The 14,082-nt window shown below is 44.7% G+C and overlaps 1 protein-coding gene across 2 annotated transcripts in view; it reads left to right on the forward strand.

Annotated features, from left to right (window-relative positions):
- Positions 1 to 13,632, forward strand: part of COMTD1 (catechol-O-methyltransferase domain containing 1) — a 31,830-nt gene extending 18,198 nt beyond the window's left edge. Inside the window, exons 4-7 of one of the 2 annotated variants that reach the window (XR_010792587.1) lie at positions 2,528 to 2,646; positions 6,611 to 6,634; positions 10,052 to 10,188; positions 12,853 to 12,989. Coding sequence is in view for 1 of the 2 variants with exons in the window: in XM_066600380.1 (XP_066456477.1) it covers positions 2,528 to 2,646; positions 6,611 to 6,665; positions 10,052 to 10,188; positions 12,853 to 13,005 (464 nt within the window). In the remaining variant the exon portion in view is untranslated. Of the gene's footprint in view, positions 1 to 2,527; positions 2,647 to 6,610; positions 6,666 to 10,051; positions 10,189 to 12,852 lie in introns of both variants that reach the window. The other variant, XM_066600380.1, reaches the window with a different exon arrangement.
- Positions 13,633 to 14,082: the final 450 nt, after the last annotated feature.

The following is a 14,082-nucleotide window of genomic DNA, read 5'->3' on the forward strand; positions in this document are numbered from 1 at the left end:
CGCTTAGATATTTCAATATACCTTTACACAGTAGGGATTTATGTAACTGGTCAGATGTTTTTATATGTTTCACCATTAAAGGTAAGTAATCGCTCAGATGTTTTTGCGTGTTTCAACGTTAGAAGTGGAGTAATTACTCAAAGGTAAGTAATCGCTCAGGTGTTTTTGCGTGTTTCAACGTTAGAAGTGGGGTAGTTGCTCGACGCGTTTCTCCGTCCCTGTCTGGGGCGGTTCCTCAGGAGCGGGGCCGATGATCGCCCTGAAATATGCGTGGTTATCCCTATTTGTCCTATCACGGTGATTCAGACCCTTGTTGGTAGTCCTTTAGAAAGTTAGACTTTGTCATTGATTAAAGCAGAATTCTCCTAAGACTCCTCTACCTGCCCTGGCTCAGGACCTTGGTGATTGCCAGCCGCTCACCATCAGAGCCACAGGCGCTACACCTTTTCTCCTTTCCTCCACCTGCACTATACCTCCCCTAGCTAGTGGGGTAACGCAGCATTGCCTTGCATTCTGGGTATTGCTGCTAACCCACATAAGCGCATTGGGACACTTGATTTATTCCCGCAATAGGGATCTTTTATGGACCAAGAGCCTGATTATCCTCTATAGGCTTTTCCTGTCCTTAATTAATAACAGAAGACGATTCCAGAGCTATTGTGCTTGGACCATATGGTCCATCTGGAATAGCCCCATGACATATATGGGCATGATATAGAATGCGCTTTAGGAGATAAATCTCTGCCTCCTGACATCTCTCCTGTGGGGAGGTATTGGGACGTTTAACTCCCACCTACTCGCTTTGAGACTAATACACCCCAACCGGTGTCTCAGTGCGACTAGGTGTGGTCTCCGATAAGTTACATAATCCCTACTGTGTAAAGGTATATTGAAATATCTAAGCGGCAACACGAACAGTCAGCTAGCCTCCAGTCCTGAACCATAAATAGGAATATTTGAGTTACTCTACTACCTAAGACTGGAAATCTGACACTTTTTGACTACTCCACGTAATGTGACGTGCCGCTATAGACTAGTGACCCAGTCCCCTAATATTGCTAATAGGGTCTAACTTGACTGGCTACTGGAGGGGAATTGATACCCTCACACCACCCGGTCACTGGGTTATTGAGCATGATCTATGTTGTCAGTCCACGTTTGTTTTGTTATATGATGTATGTGGCCCTAATTTTAATTAGTTGTTAATAAAAGCTATTAATTTTAATCTATATCTGTGAAGTGCATTATTAATGCCACAACAGAGATGAAGGTTTCCCAAGAGTAACATTTAAAATCATGTCAATGTAAAATCAAGTTGTGTGATACCTTGTATCGTATATTGTGGGTGGGTTTTGGACAAATTGATTTTGTTCAACTTCAAACGGCTGCAGCTCCGTTTCTGGTTCTTAAGGCTAAAATTAGTTTCGTCACTGAGGCCATTTTCACACTGCTGTGAAAAGTGCACAGGATTTCTGCATTGCAAGATGTACAAATCTCGCACTAATACCAACGTTATTCTTTTGAATGGGGTCATATATATGTGTGATTTTTATTTATTCTTTTTTCTTGCACCGCAGTGCAGGCAAAAATTGCAGAATGAACTATCTTTGAGCGTTCCCTCGGAACTTCTCGACCATTGTTTTCAATGGAGCCAGAAAACACATTGCACGGCGTGCTATGTACACGTGAGAGCGATACGAGGTTTCCTATTGAAAACAAAGGAAACCAGTTGTTGATCCTCCGCCGCGGCTGAAAGCCATGCCAGAGGATTGCAACGTCACCGAAGTGATGGGAGGCATTTTTGACACAAAAACGCCTCACATCCACAAGTACCTCGCACATTGGCGAATGCGATATTGCGCTTGCCCATGTGAAACTAGCCTAATGGGTTAAAAATGCACTTATGGCGACTGAGTTCTGCGCCAAATATATTTACATGAAACAAATTCAAAATTTACAATTAAAAAAGTGACATCTTTGGGAGTGTTTTTCCAATTTTCATGTGACTGTTGGGGGTTGAGGAGCGGCTCACACTATGGGGTGAGTACTGTTTACGGCAGGCAGTTTTACCACAGAGCCACAGCCAGCATAGGTGAAGATCATTACATAAACCACAGCAATTCACAGTAAAACAAGATCCGCAATGTGTGCCATGACCATGAGCTAAAAATCAAAGAGCACAATGCCACCCATAAGGGTGAGGTTACACATAGCCACATTGCAGCAGCGATGTGGCCAGTACTGATGGCGTCACACTGTTTTACCTTATAGAAGCTCTGCATTGCATCAGTATGTCCATGATGCAGGGAAACAGCAGAATATTTGAAATCCTTTCTAATCTGCAGTAGAACCGTATCGTGGAGGACAGATACAGGTTGCTAGCCAGACACCATATATTAATGTTTACGCCATTTTTGTGCCAGCACTTCTTTCCTGTTGGGATGAAGGTGCTCCATAGAATTTTTGGGAGCCTGGTCTATCTTCAGGCTGTTGAGATCCATCTGAAAACTCCTCTTGTCTATCATAGGGTGCAGCTACGGCTACAACCCCTTGGTCCTTGCCCTGGTGTTGCCATCTGATGGAAAACTAATATCCCACGTCCGAGATGCAGAAGATGTGAGTCATGCAAGACAATTTTGGAGAGAGGTAGGTACCTACTTATGATCCCAGTACAGCAGTGGGACGTCTGGCAATGTCTGCAGTAAGGAGCTCATGCAGGTTATCCTACTTGTAATTTTACAGGTCACAATTAGGGCTCCTTTACACTGGCAGTCACTGCAAAATCGCGTCTTTGTTTCTGGAATTTTTTTCTTACCAATCCCCGCTGATGCAGCCGGAGGCTGGCATTGAGCACGGCTGGCTCCTGCAGTGGAATGGTGTGAGCTTACTGCTGAGGCCCTGCCATCCACAGGACATAAGTTTACGCTTTGTTGTGTTAACTACCAACCTGCCTGGATGTGAACTTACCTCTTGTAACATTAAGGGGTTTTCCAGGCAAATGTTATTGACAACCTATGCTCAGGATAGGTTATCAGTAATTGCTTAGCTCCAGTCCAGTGCTTAGAATCCTACCAGATCAGCTGTTCAGGTGCCCGCTATCAGTGCCACAACACACAGGGCACAAAGTGGAAGCAGATCTCTCTGACCACTGTGTAATGGCTGGCGCTTGTAATTGCAAGCGAAACTCTCATTGATTTTAATTTTTACCACTGCTGGCCACTACACGGAACTTGGAGCAATATGCAGCTGCTCCATACCCCTTGTGTTGTGGCACTCACAGCGGGCGCCTGAGCAGCTGAACTGTTGGTTCCTGAGCCGGTCCGGAATTGATGACCAATACTGATTTTGCATGGAAAAACCCTTTAGGATCTGATATCTACAGTCTTTTGATAATGATATTCTACCACTGACATGTTTCTCATGGTACTGATGTCCACCTCAGTTGGTGGAGCTATACCGTGAAATAAAAAAAACAAAGAAAACTTGAAAATGTTATTGCAAGTATAGCATCTGCCAAAATATGTGACTTGTCCTAACACAGAAGACTGGTGCAAGTAACTTAGTAACTTTTAGTAATGTGGCTCCATTTCTTGGTTATTCATCCTTGAAATTTATAAACAGATTGATGATTGGGGGTTACCAATTCAGTCGTTACCCTCCCCCATCCAATTATGAGGAAAGATGCTCCAGAATTGTTGTTTCCTGAAATAGACAAGTTGGGAGAGTCGACCGCTCCTCTTCACATTGTCACTTCTTTTAGGCCCTTTTGATCCATCTAAAAAAGCCTCAAAAATGCCCCAAACCAAATCTGTGTGTGTGTATGCAGCGTCCGAGGAGCCGGCCCTAGCCTAAGAGGCAGCAAGAATGAGCTGCAGGCCTTGTCACGGTTGCACTACTGTCTCCCACCCGAAGGGTAGCCAGGAACAAGTCCAGCAGGGCTGCGGGCAGGCTTTTAAAGGGGTTGTCTCGCGAAAGCAAGTGGGTCTATACACTTCTGTATGGCCATATTAATGCACTTTGTAATATACATCGTGCATTAAATATGAGCCATACAGAAGTTATTCACTTACCTGCTCCGTTGCTAGCGTCCCCGTTGCCATGGTTCCGTCTAACTTCGGTGTCTTCTTGCTTTTTTAGACGCGCTTGCGCAGATGCATCTTCTCCCTTCGGCTGGTCTTGGAAGCATCGGCGTTTTGGCTCCGCCCCCCTTTTCGCGTCATCGCGTAGCTCCGCCCCCGTCATGTGCCGATTCCAGCCAATCAGGAGGCTGGAACCGGCACACATCATGGGGCAGAGCTACGCGATGACGCGAAAAGGGGGCGGAGCCAAAACGCTGATGCTTCCAAGACCAGCCGAAGGGAGAAGATGCATCTGCGCAAGCGCGTCTAAAAAAGCAAGAAGACACCGAAGTTAGACGGAACCATGGCAACGGGGACGCTAGCAACGGAGCAGGTAAGTGAATAACTTCTGTATGGCTCATATTTAATGCACGATGTATATTACAAAGTGCATTAATATGGCCATACAGAAGTGTATAACCCCACTTGCTGCCGCGAGACAACCCCTTTAAAGTAGTGGGTAACCGGGCACTAAGTTACCTTGGTTCTTCCTTTGGGTTGTCACTGGTGACTTCACCGTTCCTTCCTCTGTGGTGAAGCTGGATGATAAAATGATAGTCCACACACACAGAGTAAAGTTGAAAACAAAGACGGGAAAGGTCATCAGTGTTGTTTTACTTGGAATGCCAAAACTAAACAGTTCAACAGTACATAAGCCAGAGCACAGCACTGGTTTAGGCAGAATTGGTGGCGAGACAGGGAGGCAGAACACAGGATGAATATCGGGCCCACAGTCCTAGTTATATGTGTAGCTCTGCTCCTGGAAAACAACACACTTCTTTCTTCTCCGGACTCTCAACCTGTCTCAACACTTGCTCTTTCAGACGCCTTTCAGTGCTCCATGGCGAACTCCCCTTTCTCACAGAGGCTTGTAGTTATCCCGAGGTCTCCTGAGATCAGAGATGTCCAAGGAAGACGGGCCATAATTTTAAGCTTCTTCCATTCTCACTTCCACAGCGCTTCAAAGACACATCAACAGATATTTCAAGTGTCTTAGCTAGAGTGTGCAGTCTGAATCAGTCTAGTCAGTCTGCACAGAGCTAACTCACTTAGACCTAATTCCCACGGGCGGATTTCTGCCGCATTGCCCCGCAGCTATTAGGTTCTATTGAACCTAATAGCACAATGCTCACGGTGCGGAATTCTGCCCTGTGAAAGCACCTGTTATCACCCGCGGACGGCTTCCATTGCAGTCAATGGAAGCCGTCTGTCATGCTATCTTCCGCTATAGCACAGCGGAAGATAGCGTGAAAACGCTTCGCCGCCCACCGTTGGCCGCGTCACATGACGCTGCCGATGCGTAATGTGCTGTACTGCGCATGCGTGCCGGAGCATCATGTGGGATGTTGGGCAGCGGGTCCAGAGATAAGTATGGGGTCTCTGGGGGGCGCCGTGACTGACTCTGCTGCGGAATTTCGCTTGCGGAGCCCGTCACAGCCGTGGGCACTAGGCCTAAGACTGACTCAGACTTAAGGCCCATTTAGACATGATTCGCTCAAAAGCCATCTTGTGAGCGATAATCACTGCATCTAAACGTGTGCCCATCGTGCACTTTTCCTGCACTATTCATTCATCGCAGACTTCAAGCAAGCTTGAAGTCAGTGATGTGTTTTATCAAGACTGCACGCTGAGTTCTCAGCGGTATGGCGCTGATAGCATTCTTTCAGCTACAGTCCCACTCGAGAACAAAGCAGCTGAATTTTGATAACAGACCTCCAGCTGTTATCTGCATTCAGCAAAACGCTTCATTTGCATGCTAATAAACTCTTAAGTAGCTACTTAAGAGTTTATGCAAAATGATCGCTCAAAACGGTCACTCAAAATGACGTTTGAGCGATCATCATTGGGCCTTTAGACTGACTTGCACTCACATTTTGCAAACATTAATATAAAGCATGGTCAGGTGACCACAAACTCACAACACAAAATGATACATTTCCAGACATTAACCCTTTCAGTGCTGCAGAGGTGCACTACATACACTTTATGCATACAGGACTTGCTGACAATACAAATGCACATGACAAACATGAAATACATTCTGAAGTGGCCTATAAGTCTGGGCCACTACATGTAGACATTCTTACAATTTTTTGTAACATCCTACCAAATATCTAGCCAAATATCTTCACTTTTGGAAAAACAGAAATGCCACACAAAATCCCTTAGTGCGCATTCACACAGCAGTTGGATGCGGTTTTGAGATGCGGTAATTGATCAAATGGTTTTCATAGGTGTAAAGTAAATGTTTGCTTCATTGTAAAACCACATATGCGGTTTAAGCTATTGTAATACTGTTACATGTGATTATACTGTAAAAAAGGCAAGCGTGTAATGCAAGAAATGTGCGGATGTCCCACCGGCACTATAGATTACCCCCCAAGTGCAGGCTACTTCAATTTATCATGACAAAACAATGTGACTGCTGCATCTGTATATATGTGATTGGTGACAATTAACCGCATTTCTTTTTCATCTACTTTCCTTTGCAGGCTGGAATAGAGAGCAGGATTCAGGTAAATGGGAAGTCTGAAGAGCAAACACTGGGTAATTAATTCACTAACAGGTGACTTGCTCCTTATTTACCAATCAGCTGAGACACAGTGTAACATTTTGGGGAGCCGTACGTCCAGCTGTGCGTATAGCTCGTGGTTTACTGCTAATTGCCGTGCAGCACCTGTACTTGTAACTTGCAGTAATATGTACGCATGCATTACCCACAGCCGGCATGCGCTATCTCCGGTACAGGCAACCGTATGTTATACAAATTAATTCCCTGTGACTTTCAAAATCTCTGCGTGTAGTCAGATGTTATCGCGAGAGCCCGGCCTATCGCCATGGCAACAGGACGCGAGACACTGGCGTCCTGTAGTGCCAATGCCTAGGATCGCTGTATAAGCGATAGGGCATGGCAGGGCAGTAGCCCTGCCATGCCTTATCACAGCGATCATAAGTGCTGTGCTGTCCCTCAAAGGGACTCAAATTTTGTAAAAAATGTAAAATAAAAACGTTTAAAAAAAAAACTTTTGTGCTTTTTCTAATATTAGCATTAAAAAAAGGTTAAAAAAATTAAAATTGCACATATTTGGTATTGACGCGTCCGTAACGACGTGTACAAAAAGTTGAACATGCTTTTTATTTTGTAAGGCAAAAAGCGTAAAAAAGAGGCAAAATGCTAATTTTTAGCATTTTGCCTCCCTAAAAGTGATCAAAAAGCCGTATATTCCCCAAAATGGTACCAATAAAAACTACAGTTCGTCTCGCAAAAAATAAGCCCTCAGAGAGCTCCGTACATAAAAAAATAAAGTTACAGGACTTTGAATGCAGTGATCGAGGAAAAAAAATTGCCAAAAAAAGGGTTTTTATTGCAAAAAAAGTAGAAAAACCGAAAAAAAATAAGAATTTTGGTGTCGTTGTAATCGTACCAGCCTGCAGAAAAAATGTATTGTGTCATTTATGCTGCATGATTAACCCTGTAAAAAAAACAAACAAATCTATGGCAGAATAGATGCGTTTTCTCTCCCTGTTATCATAAAAAAAATAATAAAAGTTTTACGATATAGTCTATGTACCCAAACGTGGCACCGATGAAAACTGCAGTTCGCCACGCAAAAAACAAGCCCTTATACGGCCGCGTCGACAGAAAAATAAAAAAGTTATGGCTTTTGAAAAATAGAGATCCGCCAAAAATCGTTGCTTCCTTAAACTCAAAATAGGCCATGTCGTTAAGGGGTTAAACTAATTGCCCATCTCTATAGCTGTGATCATTGGTGTTTGGTTTTTTTTGTGCGGGCAATTGCACGCGCCTTGTATGCACAAAAAGTGAAGTAAAAACATAGTAGCGCATGCAAATACATAACACTCGATGCATAAAAACATGGAGCAAATACGCTTGCGCTTGTGTGAATACGACCTAAGGGTATGTTCACACAGCGGATTTTACTGTGGAAAAATTCCAAAGATTCATAACTATTAATTATTGTAGAAATTTCATCTTGGGCTCGCTTTTAAGCTAAAAGAGCACCTTTGCCACAACAAAATTATTTTAAAATAAATATTAAGTTTTTAATTTCAAGGTCACAATAAAAAGCTTGAATTTGAAGACCTAAAAAAGTGTATGTTCAGATAGGTGTGTTATACAGGTGAGTGTAACCTCTCATTGGTGTAAGATTCGTTTTGGTATGGCTTTGGGAACAGGAGTAGTGTTGAGCAAATCGAAACAGTAGAAACCTAAGGCCCCAGCATAGCAAGGCAACAGTGCAAACCTCTGAGTCACCAGACTGCTATTTCCTCCTCCCTTCCTCTGCCAGAGGAAAAAGAAGGCGAAAGAAAGAGAGAAAAGCACTGTGGCTCAGTGGTTAGCACTATTACCGGACAGTGCTAGAGTCCTAAGTTCAAATTTGGCCAAGGACACTGTCTGGGTGGAGTTTGTATCTTCTCCTTATGTTTGTGTTTCTTTATAATAATCACCTTATATAACACATTCACAAAAAGGAGAGAACATACCAACTCCTTACAGATGTTGTCATTGGTCACATTTGAACCAATGACCCCAGCACTTCAAAGCAACAGTGCTAACCACTAAGCCACATTGGAGCTTAACCACATTATACTGGGCTCTTACACAGTGTAAATCTAAACTTATTTTAACAGTGTTAATGAATAGAGATGAGCGAGCGTACTCGGCCACGCCCCTTTTTCGCCCGAATACCGCGATTTTCGAGTACTTCCGTACTCAGGCGAAAAAATTCGGCGGGTGCCGTGGGTGAGTGGGGGGTTGCAGCGGGGAGTGGGGGGAGAGGGAGAGAGAGAGGGCTCCCCCCTGTTCCCCGCTGCTACCCCCCGCGCCACCACGCCTCCCCCCCCCCCCGGCACCCCCCAAATCTTTTCCCCCCGAGTACTGAAGTACTCGAAAAATCGCGGTGCTCGATCGAGTAATTACTCGAAACGAGTACGTTCGCTCATCTCTAATAATGAAGTTGCAGTTGGTGAATCTAATATCACTGAGGGCTAAAATGTTACATCTGTCAGTTACTTTATGCCTCTACCATCCTACCAAATTTTGTGAAGATCTGAGATGGTCGTACTGGAAACATTGCTTTTTTGTGCTTATTTAGCATGGAATTACTAGGATTGCGTAACTACAATGTATTACAATTGTTACAGCTGTATGCAAAATGTGGTCTATTCATGGATCGCCATGGTCCCAAAAGTTGTATTACTGTAAAGTGAATCATATCTGAAGCAATTGGCCAAAGAATTATTCACATTTCGCAGTCATGTAGCAGTTTTTGCAGCAAATGCTCCATAATAATAGCAAATCTGCTTAATTTTGCCACGATTTCTGTAAACCGCAGCATGTCAATGAATTAGAATTCGTAATATATATATTGCTCCCATGGAGTGACATCGATTTTGAGTATTAGGTGTGAGCAGTTTCATGTGTTGGCATTCTGTGAAGAGAGAGTTGTGATTGCTCTAAAACAGTCGCTGCTCATGATTTACTTCTGAATTCTCTCTCTTGCAAAGGGCACAATTTGGAAATGGATACATTTTGAGACATTTCTTCAATTGCAAACTATAAGCGAAAGCTCAGAAAAAGGAATATATCATCATAAATGTAATAAATAGAGATGAGCGAGTATACTCGCTAAGGCACATTACTCGAGCGAGTAGAGCCTTAGCCGAGTATCTCCCCGCTCGTCTCTAAAGGTTCGGGGACGGGGAGATCTCCCTCTCTCCCGCCCGCTCCCCTGTCACCCCCGCCGGCCCCCGAATCTTTAGAAACGAGTGGGGAGATACTCGGCTAAGGCACTACTCGCTCAAGTAATGTGCCTTAGCGAGTATACTCGCTCATCTCTAGTAATAAACAAACAACCAGTCAAGTGAACCTCTCATATCATATTGCTTCTGTTGAACTCTCTTTTGTGTAGATGACTTCATATCTGCTGGGGAAGCCGAGACATTTGACTTAATCTTTATAAATATGGCTGGTCAAACACATTGCCGAAAATACTATGAGAAGTGTCTACGTCTGTTGAAGAGCAGAGGAATACTGGCGATAGATGGGGTAAGTTCATGGCCTGCGCATAATAGAGAATACATAAGGGCCCTTTTACATGGGGCGATAAATTGCTCATGTTCCTACATGAAATATTATCGCTCAGTATAAATGCAGCTTTGCCTGAACGATGAACAAGAATTCGTCAACTTCTCATTCGTTATTCATTTTTTGCATTCATAAGACTGAACGGTGAATTGGATGTGTAAACAGGCAGTCGGTCACTTATAAACGACGGCCTGCTTACTATGAATGGGACGGACAGACGAAACAATCCTTGGGCCACTCGCCTCTATTCACTGAGCAATGTTGGTTCCTGTGTAAATGCACAGGAAAGATAATCGCTTGGACAAACTGTCAGGCATCTGCGTCCGAGAGGTCATCCCATGTAAAAGGGCCCTTATACAGAAAGCAGCTGATGAGGTATATAATAATAATAATAAACTTTATTTCTATAACGCCAACATATTCCGCAGCGTTTACATAGACAGGGGATACAGAAAGACAAACATTACAGAAACACGGTTACAAAGTAAGCAATTGATGGAAACAATAGGGGTGCGGGTCCTGCTCCAACGAGCTTACATACTACAAGTAATGGGGTGATACAGAAGGTAAAGGGGCAGGAGATGTGCACTGTATGGCGAGGTGGAGAAAGAGGGGTGCTATACACATAAACAATGGTCAGACATTTAGCCGTGTGACGGCAGAAACAGTGACTGCAGGAGCGGTTTATGATGGCTAGCAGGGATTGCAGTCAGTAGGTCAGGGAGCATGTTATCAGGCGGAGTACTGAGGGGTTTGGTTTAGGGAATTCGGTATGCCTCCCTGAAGAGGTGCGTTTTTAGAGCACGCCTGAAGTTCTGCGAGTCCTGGATTGCTCGGGTAGGCTTTGGTAGTGCGTTCCAGAGGACCGGTGCTGCTCTGGAGAAGTCTTGGAGGCGGGAATGAGAAGTTCGAATTAAAGGGGCGCTCAGTCTGGTTTCGTTAGCAGAGCGGAGAGCCCAGGCTGGTTGATGGATTGAGATGAGGGAGGTGATATAGGGGGGGCGCTGCACTGTGGAGGGCTTTGTGGATGAAGGTGGCGAGTTTAAATTAAATTCTGTATTTAACGGGCAGCCAGTGCAGTGACTAGCACAGGGCAGAGGCATCCGAGTAGCGGCTGGACAGGAAGAGGAGCCTGGCTGCCGCATTCAGGATGGATTGGAGAGGGTAGAGTCTGGTGCAGGGGAGGCCGATCAGCAACGAGTTGCAATAATCGAGCCGGAGTGGATGAGAGCAACAGTAAGCGTTTTTAGCGTGTCCACAGTGAGAAAAGAGCGGATTCTTGCGATATTCTTGAGGTGCAGCTGACATGTTCGGGCCAGAGATTGGATGTAGGGGGTAAAAGAGAGATCAGAATCAAATATGACTCCAAGGCAGCGGGCATGTTGTCTAGGAGTTATGGTGGCGCCACACACTGAGATGGAGATGTCAGGAAGAGGTCGGTTAGTGGAGGGTGGAAATACCAGCAGGTCAGTTTTAGAGAGGTTTAGTTTTAGGTAGAGAGAGGACATGGTGTTAGAGACAGCGGACAGACAGTTAGTGATGTTTTGGAGTAAAGGTGCAGAGATGTCACGGGAAGAGGTGTATAGCTGGGTGTCGTCAGCATACAGGTGGTATTGGAGGCCAAATCTTCTGATGGTTTGTCCAATAGGGGCTGTGTAGATAGAGAAAAGAAGGGGGCCGAGGACAGAGCCCTGGGGGACCCCAACAGCAAGGGGAAGAGGAGGGGAGGTAGAGCCAGCAAAGGAGACACTGAAAGAGCGGTCAGATAGGTAGGAAGAGAACCAGGAGAGGGCAGTATCCTTTAGGCCAATGGAGCGTAGCATACTGAGGAGGAGTTTGTGGTCAAGTGTCAAATGCTGCGGAGAGGTCGAGGAGGATCAGTAGGGAGTAATCGCCCCTCGATTTGGCTGTCAGTAGGTCATTGGATACCCTTGTAAGGGCAGTTTGTCGAGTGTTGAGGTCGAAAGCCAGACTGTAGGGGGTCTAGGAGAGAGTGCTCTGATAGATAGCTTACAAGGCGGGAGTAAACCAGCCGTTCTAGTAGTTTGGAGATGAAGGGGAGGTTTGAGATAGGTCGGTAGTTGGCAGCATCAGTCGCGTCCAGAGTCGGCTTCTTTAGCAGTGGGGATATGATGGCGTGTTTGAAAGAAGAGGGAAAGATGCCAGAGGTCAGAGAGAGGTTGAATATAGTGGTGAGATGACCACTGGGGAGAAGGAACAGAGGAGGTGTAAGGGGAGGGGGTCGCTAGCGCAGGTGGTGGGGCGAGCAGAGAAGAGCAATTTGGAGACTTCTTCCTCTGTCACTGGTCTGAGTACAGACAGTGAGCAGGAGCTAGATGCAGTGCTGACAAGACTAGGGTCAGGGCTAGTCTGGGGTTGGGAAGTTATTTCCTGACGGATGTCATCAATTTTCTTTTTGAAATAAGCAGCCAGCTCTTCGGCACTGAGATCTGTCACCGGGGGCTGTGGTTTAGGGCTGAGAAGGGAGTGAAAAGTATCAAAGAGCCGTTTAGGGTTGTGGGATAGTGAGGAGACTAGAGAGGTGAAATAGGTATATAGCTGTACACAGTATTGTAGTTTTACTTCAAAGTTATGGAAAAAAACTAAGCCGCAAATTGTTTTCAGGTTTTGTGCAACGGAGCGGTCCTGACAAAGAACTCCATGACGGATAAGGTGCAAAGCATACAGCAGATGAATGAAGCCATCTTAAGGGATGCCCGTGTTTTTATAAGTATACTACCTCTCGCTGATGGACTGATGTTATGTTTTAAGCTTTAGAGTGTCCCTATCATTCTCGGTGAATTTTCAGTATAAGCCATTATTTGTGCACATGAGGAACAACACTATATATGGTTATTACATGACTTGTATCCTGCGCACCTGCATTTTTAGCAGTTTCACCCCTCTGTTAGCTCAATTTCTGTCAAGCTTTACCTGAGCTTAACTCCAGAGTGCGCTGAGTTTATCTGGTACCATGTCTATCATACACAGCAGACAGTGGAGCCAAATCCTTTGTTCTCTATCTTTAGCACCCCCCCCCCCCCCTCTCAAAATCCTGCAGCATGGAGGACATTATCCAGCAGTGGAGCTAAGGTGAGATACAACACTTCCTAGAAGCTGCAGCAGCATCTGTGTGTCTCCCTCAAGCGGTTCCATCCCCCTGATGCACTTCTCTCTTTATAGACTTCTGTTGGCTGCCGCTGTAACTTGATCTCTGTGTATTTCTATAGACTGATTTTTCCAGTGAATGCTTAGTGCAGGAGGAAGGTGGAAGGGAAAGGAGTCACTGATGAGTGGACAGCAGGGCATTTTTCTGAAATAAGCTATACTACAAAGTCTATTATCATAGCTTATATTATGGAGTTATGGAAAAGAGAATTAAATGACAATTACTTTTAAAATTAATTACCTTCTGTTCCAATAGAAAATCTGTACATTGTATCTTAAAAAAAAGACTGCAGTCTTAGGCTTCTTGGACTTGGCTATCTTATGGATCTGTAAGACACAAAACAAGCCGCACATAGACTTCTACCTAGTAATGTTTCTCGGTTTCCGACTGTAGCTTTTCTATAACATATGCTGCATTACGGAGGTAATAGGGGAGAATATCACAAGGCACACTGCATGTTCATGGATCCATAATATATACCCCCAGGGACTCCATATGTCACTCTATAGAATCTCTGCACATGACCTTACCGTGGACATGGACACTTATGGGATAGGAAATTTATACATTTGCAAAGAAACATAGTAACTTTAGTTGCAGGAGACAGATGTCCACAATGCAATGGACAATATGCTTATGCCAAGAGGTCTCTCTCAGTAAAATTAACACTTTTGCCAACTTCTACC

Source organism: Eleutherodactylus coqui, chromosome 4, assembly GCF_035609145.1.
Source record: "Eleutherodactylus coqui strain aEleCoq1 chromosome 4, aEleCoq1.hap1, whole genome shotgun sequence".
Lineage (NCBI taxonomy): Eukaryota > Metazoa > Chordata > Amphibia > Anura > Eleutherodactylidae > Eleutherodactylus > Eleutherodactylus coqui.